General features: G+C 64.7%; 1 protein-coding gene across 1 annotated transcript; it reads right to left on the bottom strand.

Moving 5' to 3' along the window:
* Positions 1–212: 212 nt before the first annotated feature.
* Positions 213–22,888, bottom strand: CYTH4 (cytohesin 4). Its single transcript, XM_081309731.1, has 13 exons — positions 21,879–22,888; positions 14,910–14,992; positions 13,302–13,366; positions 12,985–13,051; positions 11,991–12,109; positions 10,879–10,959; positions 9,876–9,988; positions 8,693–8,841; positions 4,563–4,674; positions 2,428–2,504; positions 2,058–2,129; positions 1,466–1,620; positions 213–476 (listed from the first exon to the last, which is right to left on the bottom strand). The coding sequence occupies exons 1-13, from the start codon at positions 22,297–22,299 to the stop codon at positions 404–406; spliced, it is 1,587 nt and encodes a 528-aa protein (XP_081165857.1). The 5' UTR covers positions 22,300–22,888; the 3' UTR covers positions 213–403.
* Positions 22,889–23,617: the final 729 nt, after the last annotated feature.

Below are 23,617 nucleotides of genomic sequence, written 5' to 3'. Positions count from 1 at the left end.
GTCCAGCGCTCCGGGCACCTCTCCTGGGGTCCTGTTGGTGGGCCTCAGGAGCGAGAGCGGGGCCCGACCTGCAGACGTGAGCAGGAGGAGGGCTGGCGAGGGCTTGGAGGGCTGCGGAACTTCTGAGAGCAAAGGGCTGAGGACAGGCTGCCCAGGGAGGGCTTGGTGTCCGGGTCCAGCTGGCTTCTCTCCGCCTTCTCCTGGCCCTGACTGTGTGGGCCTGGGCCAGGGCTCCAGGCCCGCCCCAGAGCTGCGCGTCGGTCTCCCAGCCAGGCTCTGTGCCCTCCGTCCTGCCCACCCCTGGTGGGCGGCGGTGTCTGTGGCCTGGAGAGGGCGCCCTGGGGGAGGGGTTCCAGAGGTCCAGGGGACTGGGATGCTGGCCCCGTGCCACCTCCCGGGAGTCTCACTTCCTGCTGGCGATCTTCTTCTTTCGAGCGGAGACCAGGTCGTAGAAGGGGACTCGGGTGATGCTGGCCCTGCAGTGAGAGGAGAGAAGGTTCCAGAGCTGTGGTCAGGGGCGCGGCCTCAGGGAGCTGCAGGAAGGCCTGGGTGGCCCCGAAAGGACAAAGCCGGGAGGGGCCGGCCTCACTGGCCTTGCCCAGCATCCCACGGGCCGGCCAGAGAGCCGGGGGCAGAGTCTTGGGAACTTGTCCCACAGTGTCCCTGGGCCTGAGGGCAGCCTGGCTGTGGGCCAGCGGACCTCACCGGCTCGCTGCCCTGGACAAAGTCTGTCCTCTCTGGGCCTGGCTTTCCCCATCAGTGAGGTGGAGACGGGCGGGGTCTGCGGGCAGCCTCACGGGCTGCTCCAAGGCCTGAGTCCCGGGACACGGCCGGCCACGCCTGCTCTCTAGTGGAAGCTCCTGCCCTTGCTCATGTCAGGCCCCCAGCAGCTTGTCATCTGGTATCTTCCAGGTGTCCCTTCCCCACCTTCTCCTCCGTCAGTGGCCGCTGGGGCTTCAGAACCGGCCCCACGTGGTGGGTGTCCTCACCTGGCACACCCCTCCTACCTACTAGTCCATGGCTCCCTAGTGCCCCTAGAAGAAACCAAGGCTTGTCGCCGTGGCCACAGTGCCTTTGCCGTCTGACACAGCATGCCCACTGCTCAGCCCCCCCGCGGCTCAGCCTCACCTGGACTCTGGGGTGCTGTCCCGGGAGGCCACCCACTGACCAACCCTCATGCTTTGTCCACCTTGGTCCTTCCTGGAAAGCCCCTCCCAGAGCTGGTGATGCTGGCGGGTCACCCTTCAGGCCAGGAGCTGGGCAGTGCTCTCCATGCAACTCCCCATGCTCTCACAGCCCTGGACGCCCTCCCGTGTCCCAGGGCCTGGCATGGTGCCAGGGAAATGCCCTGGGACATGGGTGGAGGGGACCGGCACCTCAGGAACAGGAGGAGACCTCGGAGCTGGTCCCTTTGCACACAGGGCCGGAAGGCCCAGAGAACCGGGGCCTGCCACGGGGGCCTCACCGGATGGCCTCGATCCACTGGTCCCGCTCCTCGGCGCTGGAGGCCGAGATGCGGTAGGAGCCGTGCCGGCCCTCCACCACCTTGCCCTCGCCGTCCGTCTTGCAGGCCTTGATCTTCTGGCCGCGGCAGCTGGGGTTGTACAGCTCCAGGCAGAACTGGGGGGGCCAGGGAAGGTCAGGGGGGACCCCGGTCAGGCCCAGGGAGGTGGAGACCCCCAGGCGAGGCCGGGCTCCAACAAGCAGCCCGTGATCCCCACAGGACCCCTGCCACCCCACGGGCAGCTTCCTGCGTCCAGCGGAGGAATGGGGGCTGTCCCTACCCACAGTGATGCCCCAGGCCAACCCAAGTCACTGCCTCCCTGAAGTCCCCATGTGACGGGGAGACGGGGCTCAGGGAAGAGCCGAGCTCCAGTCACCCAGCCACTGGCCTGTGCCCTGGTCCCTGGCCTGGGAGGGAGAGGGAGGGAGAGGGAGGGAGAGGGAGGGAAAGGGAGGGAGAGAGAGGGAGAGGGAGGGAGAGGCTGGCCTCCCGAGAGCCTTGCCTCCTGCCCTGTCCTCCCCAGCAGTGCTGGCCCTGCCCGCCGGCCACTCACCGGCTTCTTGGGGTCCTCCACCTTCTCCACCGAGAGGTTCTCCAGGGGGATGATCCCCCGGGGCTCCTTGTCCTACAGGGAGGGAGGGAGGGAGGCCAGGCTGGGCAAATGGAACTGAGGCCAAGTGCAGGGAGGGGGCCAGGGGTTGCCCAGGCCCGAAGAGGAGTGGCCATCGCCCAGGGCTGCCCGCTCCTTGCCCAGGTCCTCCTCCCGGTGCCCTGGATTCTCCATCTGTAAAGTGGGTGTGGCCGTGGACCCAGATCTCCAAGGGTCCCCTCCCTTCACGGCAGGTTCCTGGGGTTTGGAGGGGACGGGCAGGGGGCAGGGCTGGGGGGCAGGGCCGGGGGCAGGCGCAGGCTGCTGGGCTCACAGTGGTGAACTCGAAGTAGTAGAGGCAGTTGTCCGTCAGGATGAACCAGCGCCGCTTCCAGGTCTTCACGCGGCCCCCTGCAAGAGGCCCGTAGCAGGGGGATCAGTCCTCCTCCCCTCCTGGCCACCCGTGTCCCCTCCATCCCAGGGCCGGGCCTTGTGTGTGCCTCCCTGGGTCCCAGCAGAGGAGGGAGAGTCCCGTCACCCCCCGCCCACCCCTTGCCATCCGCCCACAGAAGCCTCAGCGGTCCCCGCTCCCTGGGCTGGCCCCACGCTGGGCTCCCTGGTGACCAGGCCCCCGGAACAGGGCGGCCCTGCCCCGCCGTCGCCCTGGGCTCATGCCCTGGCCTGCTGCCTGCGGTCACTCGGTGGGCACTTCATCTTTTATCTGCCTGCCTGGTTCTAGAGGATTTGGGGACATTTACCTATTGACCCTCCCAGGGTGGGATGGGAGCCCTGTTAACCGTGGTTACAGCCGCAGGACCCGCCGTCTGCCCTGGGCCCTGCCAAGGGGCAGAGCTGAGGCCCAGACCCCAGGGGCCTGATTCCAGGCCCAAACACGACTCAGCCTCTCAAGGGATCACTGTCCCCACTCAGCTGCAGAAGCTGAGGCCGGAGCCTGACCACTGGCCTCTGGTGAAGAGCAGGAGCATGAGCCCTGGGCGTGTGGCCCCGAGCACTGCCCCTGCCTGGTCAGGGACCGTGACTGCGAGCAGACGGCGGGGGCTGGACAGAGGACAGACTGGGCTGGGCAACAGGGCTCGGGGGGCGCAGGGGCCTGGCACAGGGCTGGGCACCTGTAGACTCTGGGGGCCGCCCTGGCCGAGGGCCTGCTCCAGCACGGAGCCTGCAGCTGCTGCCCTGCCACGCCCAGCGTCCTGGGTCACACTTCACACTCCCTCCCCTTCCTGAGGGAAGCCCTCTGCCCCCACCAATCTCCACCGGCTGGCTGTGGGACCTGAGGTGGGTGCCTTGGTTCCTCAGAAAGGCTGGGCTGCAGAGGGACTGCAGTAGGATGGCCTGAACAGACAGCACCCCCCTTAGGACGCCTCTCCACCTCTCCAGCAGGGAGGGCCGAACTGTCCACAGATGCCTGGGCCTCCCCGTGCCTTCCAGCCTGGCTCCCCGCCACCAGCCCCTCATTCCCAGGACAGATGAATGAAGGGAGGGTGGATGGGAGGGTGGGAGGATGGATGGGAGGATGGAGGGTGGGAGGATGGATGGGTGAGTGGGTGGATAGATAGATGGATGGGTGGGTAGATGGATGGGGGCAAATGGGTGGTGGATGGAAGGATGGGTGGGTGGATGGATAGGTGGGTGGATAGATGGGTGGGTGGGTGGATGGATGGATTGGTGGGCGGATAGATAGGTGATGGATGGGTGGGTGGATAGATGGGTGGGTTGATGGATGGATGAGTGGGTGGATGGATGGGTGGGTGGATTAATGGATGGATGGGTGGGTGGATGGATGGGTGGGTGGGTGGATGGATGGGTGGGTGGATTAATGGATGGATGGGTGGGTGGATGGATGGATGGATGGATGGGTGGGTGGACAGATGGATGGATAGGTGGGTGGATGGGTGGGTGGACAGATGGATGGATAGGTGGGTGGATGGGTGGGTGGATGGGTGGGTGGATAGGTGGGTGGATGGTGGGTCAATGGATGGATGGATGAGTAGATGGATTGATGGATGGATGGGTGGGTGGATGTGTGGGTGGATGGATGGATGGATGAGTAGATGGATTGATGGATGGATGGGTGGGTGGATGTGTGGGTGGATGGATGGATAGATGGATGGATCAGTGGGTGGATGGATGGGTGGGTGGACAGATGGATGGATAGGTGGGTGGATGGGTGGGTGGACAGATGGATGGATAGGTGGGTGGATGGGTGGGTCAATGGATGGGTGGATGTGTGGGTAGATGGATGGATGGATGAGTAGATGGATTGATGGATGGATGGGTGGGTGGATGTGTGGGTGGATGGATGGATGGGTGGGTGGGGCAGGCCGACTGCCAGGCTGGGGCTCGGGAGACCCAGGACCAAGCCCCCCAACCCTGGGGCTTGTGAGTGTGTCTGCCCGTTGCCATCCCTGTGGCCATGGTGTGGAGCGGCTGGACCTCTTGGCCTCTTACCCAGTTTGAGCAGCCAGCCCTCACGGTCAGGGTTGAAGAAGGTGTGGGTGAGGTCGCCGCCATCGTCCTCAGGGATGGAGAAGGGCTCCCTCTTGATGCTGTCGAAGAGGTTCTGCCAGGAGGGGGAGAGCCCTGGGTGAGGCCCCCAAGTTCCACCCAGGGCCTGGTGCTCCATGTGACCTCAGCAAAACACGCCCTTTCCTCTCCTAGTGGCCCGTCCCACCTTTAGGCCCTTCTGGGAGAAACCCTCCCGGTCCCCCAGGCCTATTGGTGCCACCCTTCTGCCATGTCCTTGCCATCCTCCCCAGTGCTACTGCAGGGCGTGCGGGTGGGGTCAGGGCCTCAGAGGTGTGTGAGACCACCCCCCCACACACACCCACACACACTCCCACAAACATACACACCCCCACATACACACACTCACACACACACACACACACACACTCCAGGCGCAGCAGCCAGAGTGAGGGCACCCTCGGGCAATGCCATGGTGGATGGCCCCCTCTTCTGCGACAGAACTTTTCAGATGCACACTGGGCTGGCAGAAGGGGAGCCCCGGGCGGGAGGCTGACCACGGCTCTCCAAGGCCCTCTCCCGCCGCCCTGTCTGGTGGGCTCTGACTGTGGGGACCGGAAAGCAGATTTCAGTTCTCCATGGAAGACGTTCTGGCAGCGAGGGCTCTGAAATCTGGGCCGAGCAACCTTGTAGGGTGGTAATGAGCTCCCCGTCACTGGAGGTGAGCAAGTCAGGGCCAGGACCCCTGGGCGGGCAAGCTGCAGCTGCTGGGTTTTCGATCTCCTGTCCTGAGCAACCTGCCCGCCTCCCGAGTGTCGGGGGAGCATTCTCGATGGCTGCTCTGCCTGGTAAAGCCAGACAGGATGTTGGCCAAGAGAGTCAACCACTTCCGTTTGCTGCCTCTGTTGCTGTTGATGGTTCCTCGAGATTTTAAATGGAAAATTACCCAAGTCCTGTCTGATTCTCCCAAAGTCCTTAAACATGGTGCTGGCCGGCTGTGTGGTCCTTTGTGACCAGAGCTCAGGGCCCAGCCGGGGGCACAGGCCAGCATCAGGCTCTCCTGGCCTTAATGGAGGGGGCTTGGGCACGTCCCCTGGGCTCAGTGCTGGGCCGTGGGGAGCAGCACCAGTGTCTCTTGGGGGAGCCCCTGTCCCCAGGCTGGACTCGCCCTGGGAATTTCCAGGTGGCACTGGTGGGGGGAGCAGGGGACTGCAGCAGGAGGGGCCCATCGTAGAGATGTCAGCACAGACGCGCATTTGAGAGGGGGGGCAGGGGGAGGGGGATGGGGGGTGAGGAGGGAGCCTCAGCCTCCACAAACCACAGGGGCCCTGCAGACGCTGCGGTGGCCTGGTGGCCTTATCAGCTTGTACCTTGTACCCCACAAAGAAAGCAGCTCTGCTCGTGGGCTTCCTGTACCTCACAAACAACGGCTCCCCGCCAGACACCCTCACCACTGTCCCCAAAGTCCACGGCTAGCCACCCGTTCCTGGCTGCGTGGACGTGCAGAAGCCCCCTCCCCCCCAGGGGCTCTGCTGGGCCTTTGGTGGCCCCCACTCCCCTCTCTGGGGAGTCACCTCTCTTCTCCTGGTTGCTCAGAGGGGTTGACACCCCGCCCTGGGCTCTAGGGGGGAGATGACTGACATCTGGCTGATGGGGACCTGCTGGCTCCTACCACCAGCTGCAGTGATGGTTCAGGGAGGGTCCTGCCACCCAAGCCGGTCGATCAGCCTCAATTCTAGACTTAAACAGTGAAGCGACAGGGAAGCTAAGCAAGTCCGAGGCTCAGAGCTGCCCAGGCCATCTCTGGCACGGCTCGGGCACAGCGTGTTTAGGAGGAGAGCCATGGAGGAGGGGGGCTAAGAGATGGAGCCCCCAGGCGGAGCAGCGACGGCCCTGAGCCCCAGGAGCTAGCCGAGCCTGAAGCCCACAGTCGGAAGGCTAATTGACCCCTGGTCTTTTCAGCGACATGAGTTGAGATTCCCCCCCGCCAAGAAGTAAGGACCCGGGGCCAGCTCAGCCAGGCCTCTGTCCCCAGACTCTGCTTTGCATCTCTGCAGAGGGAGGTGCTCTGGGTCCAGCATGGCCTTGCATTGGCACTTCTCAGAAGCCAGGAGACCTCGGCAGCCTCCTCCCTGGAGCCCAGTGTCCTTGGCTGTCCAGTGGGGAGGCGGGAGCTCACGGCCACCAGGACGTGCTCGACACTGTGCTGGGCTCACGGTCTGCTCCGATCAGAGCCCAGGACGAGGACCCGGGGACTCAAGGGCTGCCGAGAGCAGAGGACGCCCCGAGCTGGGAGGCCCTCCACCTGGCCACCTCCACTTCTCCACCTGTTCCCGGATCCCTCGCGGCCCCACCCTGCCCCCGGCTCCCTTCCCAGTGGCTCCCAGCGAGCACGGTGACCCTCCCAGGTTCCCGCTGAGTACCAGACGCAGGGCCCTGAGAGCAGATGACATCCACCAGGCCCCTGTGACCGTGCAGACCAGGCCTGTGCTCTCTGATGACGCCCAGGGGAGCTTCGAGGTTGACGAGCCACCCCGGCCACCCCAGGCCCTTGGACGTGCTCAGAGAGGTCAAGTGCTGGCCTGACACGGCCCAGAGGACAGGCAGCCCGGGCTGGACGAGGCTCTGCCCGGGAGGAGAAGGGGCAGGTCTGAAGATGTGGAAGCTCAGTGGAGATAAGGGACCCAAAGCCCTGGGAGAAAGTCACAGGCTCTGGGCAGATGTGAGCAGACGTGGCCAAGTGCTCTCGAGGAAAGGCTGGAACTGGGAAAAGTGCCCAGGGAGGGAGGTGGGAAGAGGGTCCTGGCAAGGACAGCGACCTGGACCGGGAGAGCTGGCGGCGCGGAGCTCATCACCTGCCGTGGCCTAGGTGTGCCGGCCCCAGGCACCTACCTGGCAGGGCTCTGCCTCTGAATTAAAACATCCCCCTTGCAGTGGCCTCCTTGTGACGGGCCTTAGAACCCCGCTGCCCTGTGGGGGGGGGGAGTAGCTTAGACCCAGTGACCTGAGGTCACCCAGTGGGCAGTCGGGGGGACATGGGGCCGAGAGCTCCAGCCAGCTCTCAGCTCCCGGCTCTATATCGCGATCCCTCTGTGACCAACTCTCTCCTCTGGGGACAGAGGTGGCGGAGGGCGGGGGAGGATGCACTCCAGCCCCGAGAGGCCCAGAACCGAGGCCCAGAACTGTCGCAGCCCCGCCAGGCCCTGAGGCAGGAGGGCCCTGGTGGGTGCTGGGCCGTGGAGCCGCGGGGCCTCGAGTTCTGGACAGGAACTGCCTGCTCACCTGACCAGGCCTTGCCCCTCCCTCCCGTGTTTATTGACCCCTGGTTCCGTGTCTCTGTCATTCAAGGCCCTGGACATGGGGCCCCTGCCACCATCCTGTCCCCAGTAGCCACATGTCAGCTGGCCACACTGGCCCCTCCCCTTCCCGGCCAAGCCAGGCCGGGCCCTGGTGCTGCTTCCTTCCGGAATGTCCTCCCTGCTTCTCTCTGGGAACTCCCAGTCAGGACCGAGGCCAGCTCAGAAGCCACCTCTTCTGGGGAGGCTCCCGGGGGACTGAGCAGTGTCCCTGGGCTTTCACGGCCATGGTCCCCGGGTCCCACGGTTAGTGTGGCATCAGTGAGCCAGGGCTGTCATTCACAGGTAGATCTTCCTGCCAGGCCTTGGACGTGGTCAGGCAGGGCCTGTCCAGCTGTCCTGAGGCCCCCCTGTGGGCACAGGCCTGGTGCCGTGTGGCGGGAGGGTCATTCACCTAGGGGACAGGAGCTGGGCTCTGAAGAGTGGGTCAGGGTGGAGGCTCTGGGGTTCCAAGCGGCAGGCCTGGTCTGCGGGGCCTCCTTCCTGGAAGGTGTGGATGCTGTCGCCCAGCGTCCCCCAGGGGCCTGAATCTGGGAGGCCTGTGGGTGGGCTGGCTCCAGACGTCCTCCCCAGACGGGGCCTGGCAGGACCCACTCCTGGACCAACCTCCTTTATGACCGTCCGTCTCAGGCCTGGCGGGTCCACCTCAGCACGTCCCCTCTGGGCGTGGCCTGTGCCGGGGAGCCCCCCCCGGGGACATCATCTCAGGACAGGCCCCTCTGGCTGCCCGGGACCCGGGGCGGTGGCCCTGACCCTTACCCGAAGCTGCTCCTCGGGCAGGTCGCTGCCGTCGTTGATCCCGCGGTTCATGGACACGAAGCGCTCGAAAGGCGGCCTGTCGCGGACGCTGGGGTTGTGCAGGCCCGTGTTGAGCATGATGATGGAGAAGGACAGCACGTAGCAGGTGTCTGCAGGACGCGGTCATGGCGCTGACCTCTGGCCTGCCAGGGCCACTCAGCCCGTTCTGCCCCTGGCCCGGCACCTGAGGCCTGGCCTGGCCCCTGCTCTTGCTGGACTCTCCGTGCACACAAACCACTTTCCCGGCCACCGTCACCCCAGCTGCGTCCCCGGCCCTCCCTGGGCGCCCCACGCCCTCCGTCCTCCCCTCCACTGAACGTCCCCCAGCCCCAGCTCCGCCTCCCCCACTGGGTGGCCCACTGGTCCCTGCCCGCTGGAACACTGAGGGTTGGCAGGACTTTGGGGCTTGTCACGTGCTGCTCAGTGACCTTGCTGCCCCCTGGGGAGTATTCCTGTGCTGGGGGCGGGGCCGGCTGGGGCTTTGGGGGCCGTGGTGGCTATTCTGGGTCTTTTATGGAATATTCAGTCCCTGGGCCCAGAGCCAGGGAAGTCCCCAACCCCTTGACCTTCAGCTCTGCGTCTGAGGTGAGTCTTTAAGCAGCTCGGGTCTAGAGCGCGATTCCCCCTCCGACAGCACTGCCCCAGGCTAAGCTCTTGACCGGCCTGTGCGGCCCAGCGAGGCAGGTGCTGTCCCCACCTCCATTTCACAGGTGAGGAAACTGAGGCACAAGGAGGTTAAGTCACAGGCCCAAGCTTCCAAAATCACAAACCAGTCGGACTGCGGTTCAGATCTGGTGCTCTGAGAAGTCCCTCCCCATCACCTCCTGCAAACTCCTATTCATCCTTCAAAACCCTGTTCAGACCTTACCACCCCTGGGAAGCCGTCCTGGGGGGCCGCTGACCCCCCTGCTCCTACCCTCAGACAGAGGTAATGCTCTCGTCCAGCTCCTGTGCCCTCACTCCCTGCCACCTCTCCCCGGGGCGGCTCCGCCTGCAGGCACCCAGCGGAGGCCTGACCCCGACCTGCGCTCAATGAGGGCTCCTGAAGGGTCTGGTGCTGGGGTCCCGAGGTGGGCCCTAGCGCCCTCGGGGCAGGTCTGCGCCTGGCAGTGTGGAGGGTCCCAGAGCCTCGGCCCCTCCGCACCTGTGGACTGGAAGACCCCGGGGTTGCAGAGGCAGTAGCGGGCGGCGAAGGCCTCCATCATCCTGTCGATCTTCTGGGCCTCCCCGGGCAGCCGGAAGCTCCAGAGGAACTGCCTGGGGAAGAGGGCGGTGGGCAGCAGAGGGCGGGCCCCAGGGGCCCAAAAAGCCACTGCCCTCCAGGCCTGTCCCCTCATGGCGGGATCCAGAGAATCTGCAACTGTCTTCCAGGCCCTCACACCCCCCCGCCCCCGCCCACGGGGCTCAGGGCTCCCTGCTCTGGCCACTGGGCCCTGGGCTCTGCCTGTGGCCCCTGGGCACGGCCTCCCTGGCTGGGCGCCCCTTGGGCTCTGCACGTTGGTGGTTTCCAGTGACAGGCGCAGTCCTGGGGCGAGGGCTGGGCCTCCCAGGGCCCCCGGACCTGCTCACCCAGGCCCTGCTCAACAGGCGGGTGCATGAGTGACTGGACACGGAGCCCCAGCCCCCTGCTCTTCTCCTCTAAAGGTGTGGGCGGAGGGAGGCCGTGCTGCCCGGGATGGGCTTCCTCCCTCCCTGCCCACTCCTCCTCACAATTCAGCACCCAGGCCACGCGCCCCCCCCCCCCCCGCCCGCAGCCCGCAGCCTTCTCCAGGCCTCAGGGCCTGCGGCAGCACTTCTCAGCACTCCCCGTGGCCCCTGAGCACTTTCTCCCTGGTCCTTACACCCCTGGGAGCCTGGCACTGTTCTTGGGCTCATTTACAGATGAGGAAACCGGGGGCCCAGAGAGGTTTCTTTTCTGTGACTTGCCCAAGGTCACACAGGGCGTGAGAGGCAGATCTGGGACTGTCCCTGGGCAGACGGGCTCCAGAGGCGTAGGCAGGAGGGTGGTTCTAGTGGTTGGTTGGGGACAGGACATAGCAGACCTCGGTCGCAGGCTCCTCGTCTTCATGCCTGACCCTGGGTGGCTGCGGTCGGCTTCTGGGTCCCCATGTCCCCACCCTGCAGACCCTGCCCCCTCCACAGCTCACCTGAGGGCCTGGACGAGGTTGAGGTGGGCAAACTCATGGCAGTCCACGAAGGCCTGGAGGACCTGCAGGTTGGTGGGGTCCCTGGGAGGGCGGAGGGACGGGGCTGTGTCCCACCTCCCGGAGCCGCCCGGGGAGGGGCAGGGAGGGGTCCATCCTTGGGTCCCACCAGCACCGTCTCCTCCACTTAGGTTCTGCCCCCATCACCCCTGGGGACGTGCCTGTGTCCCCCCTTGTCCCTTCCATGTGGGCACAGACCCTGGGGGCCACCAGCCCTGCTCTCCCCCAGGAGCTGGCCTGCCCCGTCCGATCCTTCCTGGGTTCCTTCCTGCCTGGGCGACCTGTTCAAGGCTCCCGCCCGGGTTTCCTGGGCTGGGCCTTGACAGCCCTGTTCCCGGGTCCCCCTCTTCCCAGCTCTGAAGCCAGGAAGAGCTGCCCTCCTCCCCCCACCTCCCCCCACCTCGCTCAAGGGGCACATGTCCTCTGGGAAGCTTGGGAGAGGGGGTCTTGGCTTGCTGGCCCAGTCCCACCCTGGTCCCCTACACTCCACCCCCATCTACCAGCCAGAGGGTGGTCACAGACTACTTCTCTGCCCAGACCCTCTACGGACCCCCATCTTGTTTTCTGCTACTTCCTTCCTCTGTCTCTTCCTATCTCTGTCTCATCAACGTGCTGTTTCTTGAGCCTGCTCCTGCCCCAGGGCCTTTGCACTGGCTGATCTCTCTGCCTGGAACCTGTGCACTGCCCATGCCTGTCCTTCTGTGAGTTTCTCTTACCTTCCATGGGAGCCTTCCTGTCCACACTATTTAAAGCCACAGCCCAAGCCAGGTCCTCAGCTCCTGGACCTCCCTTCCCACTCATCCTTTTGTGACATATTTTACGTGTGTTGGGATCTGTCCCCCTCGTAGCAACGGAGGCCAGTTTGGTCCGTCTTGGAAACCCAGGACTTACACAGGGCCTGGAGCCCAGCAGCCACCGGGCTTGCTCAACACTGTCCTGAGTGAATGAAGGAAGGCGCAGCGCGGTGGGGTGCTGGGTCTGGTCTTTCCCGGGTGGCTCACTCTCCCTGCCCTGCGCCCCTTGGTTCCTGGCTCCCTGGGGCCCCAGCCCCTCACCTCTCCCCCAGATAGGTGCCGATGGCCGTCTTGCTGAGGCCCTCGCCTTTATACAGGAACTGGGCGATGTCCTGGACGTCCGGGGTCAGCAGCTTGTGCTCAGTGAGGTACTGGATGCCCTGCAGGTGACATGTGGCATCTGTGTGCAGCCCCTGCCCGGAGGCAGGCCTGGAGCAGGGAGCCTGCGGCCAGGCCCGGGGCCAGCCTTGTGGGCTCGGTTGTCCCTCTGAACAGGAACTGCCTTTGTGAGCTCCCCAGGCCTGGAGGCGGCCAAGGGCCAGAGTCCCCGCAGGGAGCCAGGCTCCTGCCAGGGCTCCCAGGGCCCCGCAGCCCGATGTCCCCCCCAGACGGGCTTCAGCGTGTTGCTGAGACTCAGCGATTCCGCCCTCCGTCCCCCCAAAACTCATATTAATTAAAAATAGCCCTTCACTGGGTCACACAAGTGACCGATGGCCACCGTGAAAAGTTAGAACAAAACAGCAGAGGGGAGGGACACGGGAGGTGGGTGGCCGCCGTGAAGGGCCGCCCCCTCCCCACGGAGCCTGTTTCCCTCGTGTGACTTCACAGAGCCCATGACCCGGGCCCTCAGAGCCTGTCATCCGACGTCCAGGAGTCCGAGGGTTGCCTCTGGGTTCCTGGGGGACCCCTGAGGGCCTCCTCCTCCTGGACAGGAGGCTTCTGGATGTGGGCAGAGCAGGGTGTGGGACCCCGGGGACAGCGAGTGAGTCAGTGTGCGTGTGACTTGGAGTGTGTGCGTGCGTGCTAGGGTCCGGGTGGATGGGGGCAGGGGCCCGGGATCAGTGATGGTGACGGTGGGCACCCTGACGCTCAGGGCTGTTGGGGAAGAGGCGGCCTCAGCTGACCAGGGAGCTCCCCAGCACTCCAGCCTGGCGCCCCCTGCTGGCTGCCTGTGCCTCCTCCACCGGTCAGCACCTCTGTCCCTGCGGGGAAGGGAGCCCAGCAGCCACGGGCAGGGCGCGCGGGAGGCCCGTACCTTCGCGGGGTCCATGTTGAACTTCTTCCTTCCCATGCACAGCTCCTTCTCCTTCTGGGCCATCCGGCTGTGGGAGTGAGGGTGTCAGTGGCCGCCCCAGGACACGGCAGGACCCCCTCCACCTGCCCAGGCCCTTCCTCAGGGGCCTCCAGGACCCCAGGTCCTGCAGCGGAGCCACCTGGGTGAGGAGAGGACAGGGCCTGGCTCTTCCCCCGGGGGCTACCAGACTGGACCCCGAGGGACCCTGTGGAGCCTGGATGGCGGTGGAGTCCCCGGGGGCCCGGGCGTGGCGCGGTGGTGGCGGGCAGGGGCCTCACCTCTCCTCGGCGCTCTCGAAGCAGTCGATCTGGGCAAACACATCCGCGATCTCCTCCTTCAGCTTCTGTAGGATGGGTGGGGGCAGGGGAGATGGGGCACAGAGGTCAGGCCTGGGGGCGCTGGGGGACCCCCGTCACCGCTCCCACCCTGGTGTGACCCGGGCAGGGCCCCTTCCCTGACCTTCATCCTCAGCCCCTAGTCTGAGGGACCCTCCCGACACGTCCCCTCCCGGCTTTCCCATCCCACGAAGCCCCCGCCCCAACTTGCTTCCTCTGCTGTGCCCCCACCCCACTCTAGTCTGGGGGTGGGAGGTCCGTAGCCCCCCACCCGCCCAACCTGATTTCCAGTCTTCCCACTTCTCCCCTCTGCAGGTGGCCACTCCCGTGCTCCAGCCAAGGCCACCGCCAAGCCCCTTGTGGTTCCCGCAAGCCCAGCCAGGAGCCTGCCCCCCACTCAAATCCCCGCAGGCTCCCTCCTGTCCCCCCAGCTCAAGTCCCCCCACGGCTCCCTCCTGCCTCCGCAGCTCCTGCCCGATGTCCAGGCCCCTCCTCTCTGGCTTCTCTCCAGTTGCCCTAGACTAAGTGCCCACCAGGTGCCAGGTGCTGCGGGGCACCTCTGGAGGAGAACCTCTACGCTGCCCCACCGGCCACCTCAGCTGGGCAATGGGGAGGTGGAGGCCGGTTCAGCTCCTCCTGCTGGACAGCAGCATGAGTACTAGCCAAGTCCCCCAAGAGGCACCCGCCCACCCCTCCCAAGTCCTGGGGTTTAGGGCCAGCTGAGGGCTGGGAGCTCATCTGAGGCCAGGCAGCTCCTGTCCATGTGGTCTCAGCTGGACCCAAGTGGCTTCCCCCCAAATAGAATGGGGTTCACTCATAAGTGTTAATTGAGCACATAGAGGCTCAGGCTCCTGGGCTGGGGTTTGGGGCAGGCAAGGCAGGCCTGGACTCTGCTTTCCTGGAGCTCAGGGCTACTGGGGGTGGGATCGTGGCCATCAGAGGCCAGTGAGATGACACGGCAGAATATTATCAGACAGTGGTACAGAAAGCCCGGCGTGTGGCGGGCACCCTCAAGATGCCAGCTGAGGGTGATTTTGTGGATTTTAAGTGCACACATGGGGCAGGCCGGTCAACGGTCACCAGGGTGGTCAGGGCAGCTGGAGAGGAGGGGGAGGGAAACGAAGAGAAGGAGAAGCCGTGAGGGGCGCAGGGAAGGGCCTGGGGCTGCGGGCCTGCCCGTGTGTAGCTCAGAGGCAGGACCCTGTAAGGCACCCGGAGAAACCCCGGGTGGGGTCTGGAAGCCTGGTGACAAGTGGCTGTCCAAGAAACTGGCAAGTGCTCGGCACACTTTGGGTGCTATTTTGACCAAAGGGTCCACCCCTCCAGGGGAGGAGGCCTGATTGGGGCCCCTCGGCAGGGACTGGAACCCCCGTGTGGCGGAGCGGGCTCAGCTTCCTGCCATGGCTCCCTGGCCCCTGCCTGGCCGGCCCCTGAGCCTGGGCAGTCCCTGGGACTTCCGGGCTGTGCTGGTCTCCCGCCCCTGGCTGGGCTCTCTGATCAGGGGGTCGGAGCGAGCAGGGAGGGCCCGCGTGCAGCTGGCGCCCTGCACACCTGGATGTCCTCCAGGAGCTGTTCCCGGTGCCATTTGATCCTCTGCAGCTCCTCGGCCTCCCCGCTGCTCAGCTCGGCTGCGTCTGCAGAGAGAAGACCCTGGTGCTCCCCTCCTCTGCAGAGCCCGGGGCTCGCTGGCCCTGCTCCCAGACTGGACGCCACCCCACCCAGAGCCCTCCCTGAGCACTGTCCTGAGCTGTGCAGTGTTCCCACCCCAATGGAGACTCGGCCCGTGGAGCCAAGGAGCACCTAGGATCCCACAGTCCCCGCGTAAGTGCTGAGCGCATCCCACCTGGGGCTGTCACCCGCGCCTCATGGCTCACAGGACTGTGACTCACTCACTGTTTTATTTGCACCCACAGGAAGCACCTTTCCACTTTCCTTCCACCTGTTGGCAGGGCGCAGGCCCATGGCCATGCCCAGCAGCAAGGGAGGCTGGGAAATGGGCCCCTAGGAGGGCGGCCTGATGCCCTGGCCCTGCCCATGGGAGAACTGGACTTGGGGGACGATTTACAGCCCCTGTTCCTAGACACTGAGGCTCAGAGAGGAGATGTGGCCTGGCCCAGGTGCCCCAGGGACAAGGTTGCCGTTCCGGGTAGGGCCCTGGGGGTGGGCTGGCCGTGCTGTCACCGGGAAGTGAACTAAACGAGGCGCGTGGGTGTGGCGGGTCGTGAGGCGCCACGGGGATGCCCATGTGGTCCTTCCCCAGCCACCGCACTCTCTGGTCGGGAGCTCCCGGACTCCCTGTCCCTTAGGGAGAAACGTCCCCTTCCTGGCCCTGGGGCTCCGTAATGTCCCCAGTCCCCGCCTTCGTGCTCACCATTATCCACAGAGCCCCCCCGTCCAGCTGCTGCCCCACACCAAAGCATCAGCCCTCGGTCCTACCTCCCGCTCTGCCCAGGCCAACCCACCTCTCGGGATGCCTTCCCCTGTCTGTCCATCCCCATGTCCTGTCCCAGCCTTAGAAGGTGCTGGTCACAGTTCTCAAAGGTTTCACAAGGACAGACCTCACCTCCCCTGAGTGAACATGGAGAGAACACCCCGCGACTCCCGCGCCCCACTGCATTGCCTGAGCAGCCACCTTGGACTCTCCACAGGGAATGGAACCACAAGGAGCCAGAGGCCTGAGTCCCCAGGCCACCATGTGGGGCCACCTCCTTCCTTGGACTATTTTCTGAGAGAACACTGAGTTTTGAGAGCACTTTGGTTGCTGTTATTCTGGTCTCTTTGTTACAGCAGCTAAACCTGAGCCTGACTAACCAGTGTCCTTACCTGTGAAATGTGAGCACAGTCTTACCTCAGAGGGTGGCTGTCAGGATGTGAAACACCCACAAGTATCCAGCACATAGGAAGGTCCAGCCCAGGGCCCAGCTGTCCTCCTCAGGACCAAGCCACCCGTCCCCCCACTGCTGGGGTGCAGCCTGCCCATGGCTCACAGCCAGGTCCCTCCCTGGGAATTACCCAGCTCAGCCCAAGGATGTCCCCTCCCAGGGACAGCCACTCCACTAAAAGTGCAGCCCCCTCCCGTCATTTCTGACTTGACCCAGTTTTCAGGCCTGCCCCTATAACACTGTGGCAAATATCTATGGTGACAACTTCCTGTTCTTTGTAAAAACGCACCTGTGACCTATTGCCCCACACATGGGGGGACGGGGATCTCCACATATTCTGAGGATGTTGGCCACAGGACCCAGGTTGTCAGGGGCACTTCGGACAAATGGGTCACCTGGGTCCCATCAGAGTGGAGCCTTCAGAGGCCGGATCACGAGCAGGGCTCTGGCCAGGTCCAGCCTGCCCAGGGTCCACCTGGTTCATGGCCACTTTCCTGGTCTATAGACGTGGGGATGGAGTGGACATTGGTCCTGGACCTCACACTGGCACTATGGGGCCGGGTCATCACGGGGGAAGGCCGTGGGGAGCCCATGGCGCTGTCCCGGGCCCAGCTAAGTGAGTAAAAGGTGAGGCCGTGTCCTGGGGGCGGGGCAGGGTGAGCACTGCCCCCAGGGCCCATTCCCCCTTGTGACCCTGGGGACCACAGCTCTGAGGTGGCCACCAGCCTGGAGGGTGACCGCGGAGCCCACCCCTAACCAGGGAAGGTGTCTGCACTGCAGCGCTGGGCGTGGGCTCTCGGCCAGCCCCTTGAAAGGGCTCGGACCGTCGTCTGGCAGGTAGGTTCCTGTCCTGTGTGGGGACCGAGGACGTAATGGGCACAGTCAGGTGGACACCTGGGATCAGACGACTCGCCTGCCCCTGTCAGAACAGAGTCAGAGGGGACCTGGCCACCGATGGTGACAGTGCGTTCAGCGCACAGATGAGCCAAGGGAGTACGGGGTGCGGAGGCCCTGGGGAGGTCCAGGCTCTTGGGAGAGCTGGCCGTGTCCCTGGAGCTCTGGGGTCCTGCCCCTTGTGAGCTCGTGAGGAGGGGGAGACCCCCGAGCCTGGTGGCAGATGGCTGGTCAGTGCTGGGGTCGAGGAGAAACTGCAGATCTGAGAGCCAGAGGCCTGCGGGAGGTGTCCCCGAGACAGCGGGCAGGAGACCCGGAGGGCTGCGCTGTGGGCTATCCTGAGAGAAGGACAGACACTTTCGTGGGCAGCAGCGAGTGGCTGGCCTCCTACCAGGGCCAGGAGGAAGGAAGCCTGGGTGCAGGTGGTCGAGAGGGGAGGGGGTGCCCTGGGGTGGGCAGAGTGGGAGGCTTCTGTGCCCGACACTCATGGTCCTCCAAGCGTCCTCGCAGGACACACAGAACCACCACCTGACACCAGGGCCTGGGCCAGCCTCCGCGGGGCTGCCCTGTGGGGTACACGGGTGTATGAATGGAGGAGCCTCGTGCCCTGGGGGAGGCCCTGGCCCCACGCCCCAGGGCACCCCCAGCCACTGTCACACTGAATGTCTAACCACTGAGTGGACACTGAACTGCGGTTTCTCCAGAAGGCCAAGCCGCAAGGAGGTGGCCAACGGATGCCACTGGATCTCTGCAAGAACACTATGCTGCCTGGAGCCGCAGGCGTCCTGACCCCGGGCATATTTGCCTTTCTGTCCACAGAGCCTCGGCCAGTGCCACGTCCAAGGGCTTACAGAGAACACCATGTGACGTCACATTGTGGAGCGCCAGGGACGCCTTCAGGGTAAAGGTAGCATGGGGTGAGCCTATGTCCCTGGGACCCACCAGTCTTCACACGTGTCACCACTGGAAGGCACTGTCCTGATGGATGGCGTGGACGTGCAGCCTGGCCGCCTGCCTGGTGGGGGACCTGCCCACCCTGAGCTAGGCCCCACCCACCCTGAGCCAGGCCACCACCCGGAGCTAGGCCCTGCCCACCCTGGGTCATGCCCCGCCCACCGTGAGCTAGGCCCCGCCCACCGTGAGCTAGGCCCCGCCCATCCGGAATAGGCCCTGCCTATCCCGAGCTAAGCCCCACCCATCCCGAGCAAGGCCTCTCCCTGGCTGTCTGGGGCGTCTCCACTGTATCCCGCACAGGGGCCAAGGGCAGGAGGGAGACCGCCCCACGTGTAGCACCTCCTGGTGACCTCCCGGAAGCTGCTTTTTGTCCCTGCAATGCTGCATGTCTAGAGGTCCTGCTTCCCCTGGGAGACAGGGGCTGGCAGGGCACCAGGCACGAGTCCCATGGAACAGTAGAGGGACCCGGGACCTTTACTTTATCTTACGTGGTGCTGAGCATCGAGCCCCGGGCCTCACACGTGCGAGGCGGGCGCTCCACCGCTGAGCCTTAGGCCCAGTCTCCCACAGAACTGTTTACGCTGGTGGACACCTGCGCCGTGCCTGCGGCTCTGTGCACAGTGTCACCTGGTCCTCCTGACTCTATAGTAGGTATTTTCCATTTTAAGACACGGAGGCTCAGAACGGACATGACATGCTCTGGTCACACAGCCAGATTGTGGCCGAGCTGGGCAGTGCTGGGATCTAGTCCCAGTTCACTGACACCGAGGCTCTGCTCAGGGCCACCGGCTTCTCAAGGGGGACATGGAGGCTTGGAAGACTAAGGGCCGTCTGCATGACAGGGACCTGGTGGGGAGGCGGCGCGAGGGGCTGGCCTTCTCTGCCAAGCTGGGTGGTGGGTCCGGGCGACCCCTCCGGGCTCTCCCGAGCTCCGCTGTCACCTCTGCTAATGGGCCAGAGACTCATGTCCCCAGTCCCAGCTGCCTCTGAGCTGCCAGCGCACGTCCCTGCAGATGGCCACCTTGGGCACTGGAAGGAACCCCTCGCTCCCAGGAGCCCCAACGCCCTCGGTCCCGCCCCCTCCTTCCCCTCCCACCTTGCCCCACCCTGACCACCATCATCTCCTTGGAATGCCTGCCGGGTTCCCTTGTCTCCCCGTGGCCCTCTGCTGTCCTACCCCAGTGTCCCATGACGTCCCGTTGTCCTGAGGACAGAGGCCCTAGGTCCTTCTGGGCTCAGCAACCCACGGTGGCCTCCCCAACCAAGGAAGGCACTCCGTGCCTCCTCCCCGGCTGCCCTGCGCCCTCCCACCCACACGCCCTTCCTCCGCCGGTCAGCTCCGCCCACTCCCCAGTCTCCTCTCCGCCAACCTCCTGTGCCCATTGGGCACCATCCCCTCCTGCCCCCTTCTCATTCCTCACTGCGCTTCTGGGATGGGCGTGGCTCATGACGAGCCGTGCCATTGGTTAAGGGAAGGGGCACTTGCTGAGCGCCTACTGTGAGCTGGCCCTGCGTGCTCCCTGCTGTCCCGTCCACTCCTCCTGCACGACTCTGTAGGAAGGTGTTTCCAACTTCATCACACAGGTGAGGCACCTGAGGCTCAGAGAGGTTGAGCGAGCTTCCAAGGCAACACAGCCGGGAGGTGGCAGAACTGGGACTCACACCTGGGCCTATCTGGGGGCCTCCTCCGCTGTCACGGGCTTGGGGCCTGCAGGACCCAAGGGTCTCTGACCCTTCATCTGTTAAAGGTGGAGTTTCCTCCCCACTCCACTCTGAGGACACTGAGGTTCAGGGACCGAGATGAGGACACTGTCCAAGAGAGGCCACCTGTGATTCCACCTGGTGGTGGTGACATTACTGTCACCGTGTGGGCTCATGGGAGATGTGTTTGTGGTAATAAAAATACACACAAATAGCGCGGTCCCAATCCCACTGTCCGCGGGCCACTCCCTCCTGGCTGGGCCTGCGGCTGCCCGGTGCCTGGGGCAGCTGTGTGCCCGGCGCCCGCCCCGGTTCCTGCCGGCGCCTCTGTACTTCCCTCTCTCCCTTCCTCTTTCCTTCTGTATTTTTAGAAACCTTTGCGCTCATGGCCCGGCTTCCAGGACAGCTGGGCCACTTCCCCTTCCCAGGCCCCGGCAGGAGGCCCTGCAAGTCCCAGCCCAGGAGGGGGCCGCCCCGCCACCCCCACGCCCCGCGGGCACCCCTGTGTCCGGTTGTGCAGCGCCACGGGGTCTCCTGCGGTTGTCACCTTCCCACAGGGCCCCGGGGAGGGGCCTGACCACTCCCCACACATCCCCTGCAGGAGGCGGGCAGCGCTGGGGACCTTGGCTGCCACACTGTCTACACTAGAGGTAGAAGGGCCGGCAGGAGCCCGAGAGGCCAGACCCGGTGTCCACCTGCCTGACTCGGAGTCCCCGATCACCCCACCTCCCGGGTCAGGCCAGACCTGAGATGACACCGCCCACCGAGACCCAGTCTGGTGGCGGGGGTGGCGCCCTTGCTGTCACCTCCCCAGGAGTCGTCCCGGGGGAGAGTGGCTTCCCCCAGGTCTGCCCACTGCCGTGTCCTGCTCAGAGCCCGCAGAGCCTGTCCCCTCTTCCCACCGGCCCACACCTGGGCCAGCAGCTGCCCCACAGGAAGGCCAGCGGCGGGGACAGTGCTGTCCCAGCATCACACGGCCCCAGGAGGGCGGTCACAGAATGAACGGAGGAGGAGACCATCACGGAGCCGCCTCGAGAGCCCTCCCGCTTCCCCCAGGGCCGCGGAAGCCAGGCAGCACCCACCTTCCGCCAGGCCTCCCGCCCCGGCGACCGGTCCTCCGGCTCCCCAGCTCCTGCCCTTGCGCTGCTCCTTATGCCAGGACCCAGCAACCAGGCCACCCCAGAGCCTCGGGTTCCTTGTCTGCACCCTGGGGACAGCCATCCCTGGGACGTCCTTAGGTGGGACTCAAAAGTAATGACGGTGCACGGCTGGTGGCTGCGGCCCGGCTCACCCTCCTCCACCTCCACATCCGCTGAGTGACCTCGAGCCCAGCCCTGCCCTTGACGCCTCTCCTCTTGCCTTCTAGCTGTTCCCTGAGCTGTGGTCACAGCCCGTGCAGGACGGAGCCAGTGGCCCCGAAAGCCCACAGGAGCATTGGAGGCAGGAGGGAGGCAGGAGCTGGGGGAGGCCAAATCCTCCGGCCTCAGCCTCCCGAGGCCGTCCCCTCCTGCCTGTTGTTGAAAGGGACCGAGGTTTTCCTGCCCCGTCCCCAGAGCCCCCGGGCTTCCCCTCTGGGTGCCCATGTGCTGCTGCCGGTGAAGGTCAGGGTCACCCGAACCTGGGGCACCGGACGCTCCTGCAGCCAGTGCTGTCTTCTAGGTGGACTTCCGAGATGCCAGGTGCAGGGATGTGGCCCTTCTCAGTCCCAGCCCTGGACCTTGGGGTGGCCGTTCCTTTAGCCTGGAACGTTCTTTCCCCGGATGCCCTGCAGGCCACTTCTCCCCTCCTTCTCTGGTCAGTGGTGTTCCCCCCCGGGGGCCCATTCCTGCTGCCCTCTTGCCCATCCTGCTGTGCCACTTGCTCTCCCGTGGGCCACCAGCAGACACTGGCCACCGAAGTCTATTGGTCATCCATGTCCCCCAGAGCAGAAGCCCAGGGGGCTGGGACGGTGCTGCTCTGCCCACGCCCTGAGGCAGAAAGGTCCTGCCTTTCCCACCGTGTGACAATCAGGACACCGCAGGCGAGGTCCCTGCCCACCCTGCAGCAGAGGACACAGAGGACACAGAGGCCCCAGGGCTGTGGCGCTTACCTGGGTGACACAGGTCCATCCCAAGGCCCTGGGGGAAGGTGGCCCTGCTCCCGGGCGTTGACCCGGCAGCTGCTTTGGTGGCCAGGCGGGGAGTGTCACCTGGCTGTGCCAGCCTCCTCCGGCCCCGCCCAGCCCACGTGGGAGGAAGTGGCGGGGTCTGCAGCGGCACTTCCTCCATCAGTTCTGCCGAGGACCTCTGCATGTGGGGCGTGAGCGGGGAAGGGACCGCAGGGAAGAGAGCGAGGGGCATAAAGAGACAGACAGACGGAAGGAAACACCCAGGCGCCGCATGCACCCAGGGAGGACTGCTGGGGACAGCACCTGCTCCCCCAGCTCGGCATTTGCCCAGGAGCCCGAGGCAGGCCAGGCGTGTCCCGTCCTGGCTGAGCCCAGGATGTTCCGCTCCCAAAGCTCCTTTCATCGGCTCCCACTTGAGAAAAGTCCCGTTGACTGAGCACCAGGGAGGGCTTCCTGCTGGCTTCAGAGATGTGTGGCTTCTTCCTGTCGAGGGATCGGTGGGGAGTAGGTCCTGTTTCCCCTTTCTCTCGGGCTGCTGGGAAACTCTTCATCAAATCTGAGGCTCATCCGGGCTGTGCTGACAGCGTATGGACCTCGGGCCGTTTGACTCCCAGCTCTGCCACTCAGGAGCCGGGTGAGCTCGGGCCAGTCTGCACGGAGCCTCGTTTTGCTGACCTGTACAAGGGGGTGAAGATACTCGCACCAGGGATATGGCCGAGATGGCCTGAGTCGATGTGTGGGGTGCTTGGGACGCGGTAGTTGCTCCAGAAACACTTCCTCCTCTTGGCTTCAATTTTCTTCATTGGTTAAAACTCACAATCGCTTTGCTGGAGCCTTTTCCGCAGCTTGATTGAAATTCTTCGTGGAAAAAGGTTAAGAATTACCCACCAGCAGACACTCATCCGGGAACCCCGAGGCCGGCGGGGTCTGTTCATCTGCTTCCCCATCCTGTGGAGGCCTGTGAGGGTGAGGCCACCCTGGGTCCCGGCCTCTGACAAAACGTGGGGAGAGCCAGGGCGTTCAGGTGAGGAGTGGGGGAGGGGGAGGGGATGGAAGGTTCCGGAGAAGGTGGGGGAGGGGCAGGAGTCAGCTCCGCTCCTCCTTGGCCCCGGGCTGCTGATGCCAAGGTGACTCCTCCTCCCCTGGACCCTGGGCTGGCCTTCAGTCTCTGCCCGTGGAGACAGGCCCAGCGTCCCCACTGCCTCCTGACTGCGGTTTCCCGAGGGAGGCCACTAAGCCAAGCCACCCTCACTGTCCAACCCTCAGAATCGTGAGAAATAATAAACCGTCGTTTTTCCAAGTTTTGTTTCTAATTGAGACCTCATGGTGCGTATTTGCGGAGCACTGTGGTCTTCTGACACTGGACGCGAGGCATCTTGACCACATCAGGATGATCGGCACAGCCAAGTGTTCACCTTCTCTCTGAGTTGGGAACATTCAAAGGCCTCTCGACTTGCTAAGGCTTTTGTCCTTTAAGTCACCCATGTGCGGGATGTTTTGTTACACAGTGAAACCCACTGATACAAACGAAATCCTCAAGAGGAAACGGAGGCTCCCGTCTGCGACGTGCTCCGCCAAGCAGGAGGCTGAGTTGGTGGCTGTTCAGGCTCAGAAGCCCGGATGTCAACTCCCAGCCTGGCGAACCCAGGACCTTGAACCTGCGTCCCTCCCCCAGTTCTGCTCAACTCAAGGTCGTTTCTTGGGAAACTTGTTGAAATTGT

The sequence above is a fragment of the Spermophilus citellus genome (genome assembly GCF_964194105.1).
Source record: "Spermophilus citellus genome assembly, chromosome: 10".
NCBI lineage: Eukaryota > Metazoa > Chordata > Mammalia > Rodentia > Sciuridae > Spermophilus > Spermophilus citellus.
Note: the sequence above shows the minus strand (reverse complement) of the source record. Positions and strands in the feature narration are given on the sequence as shown.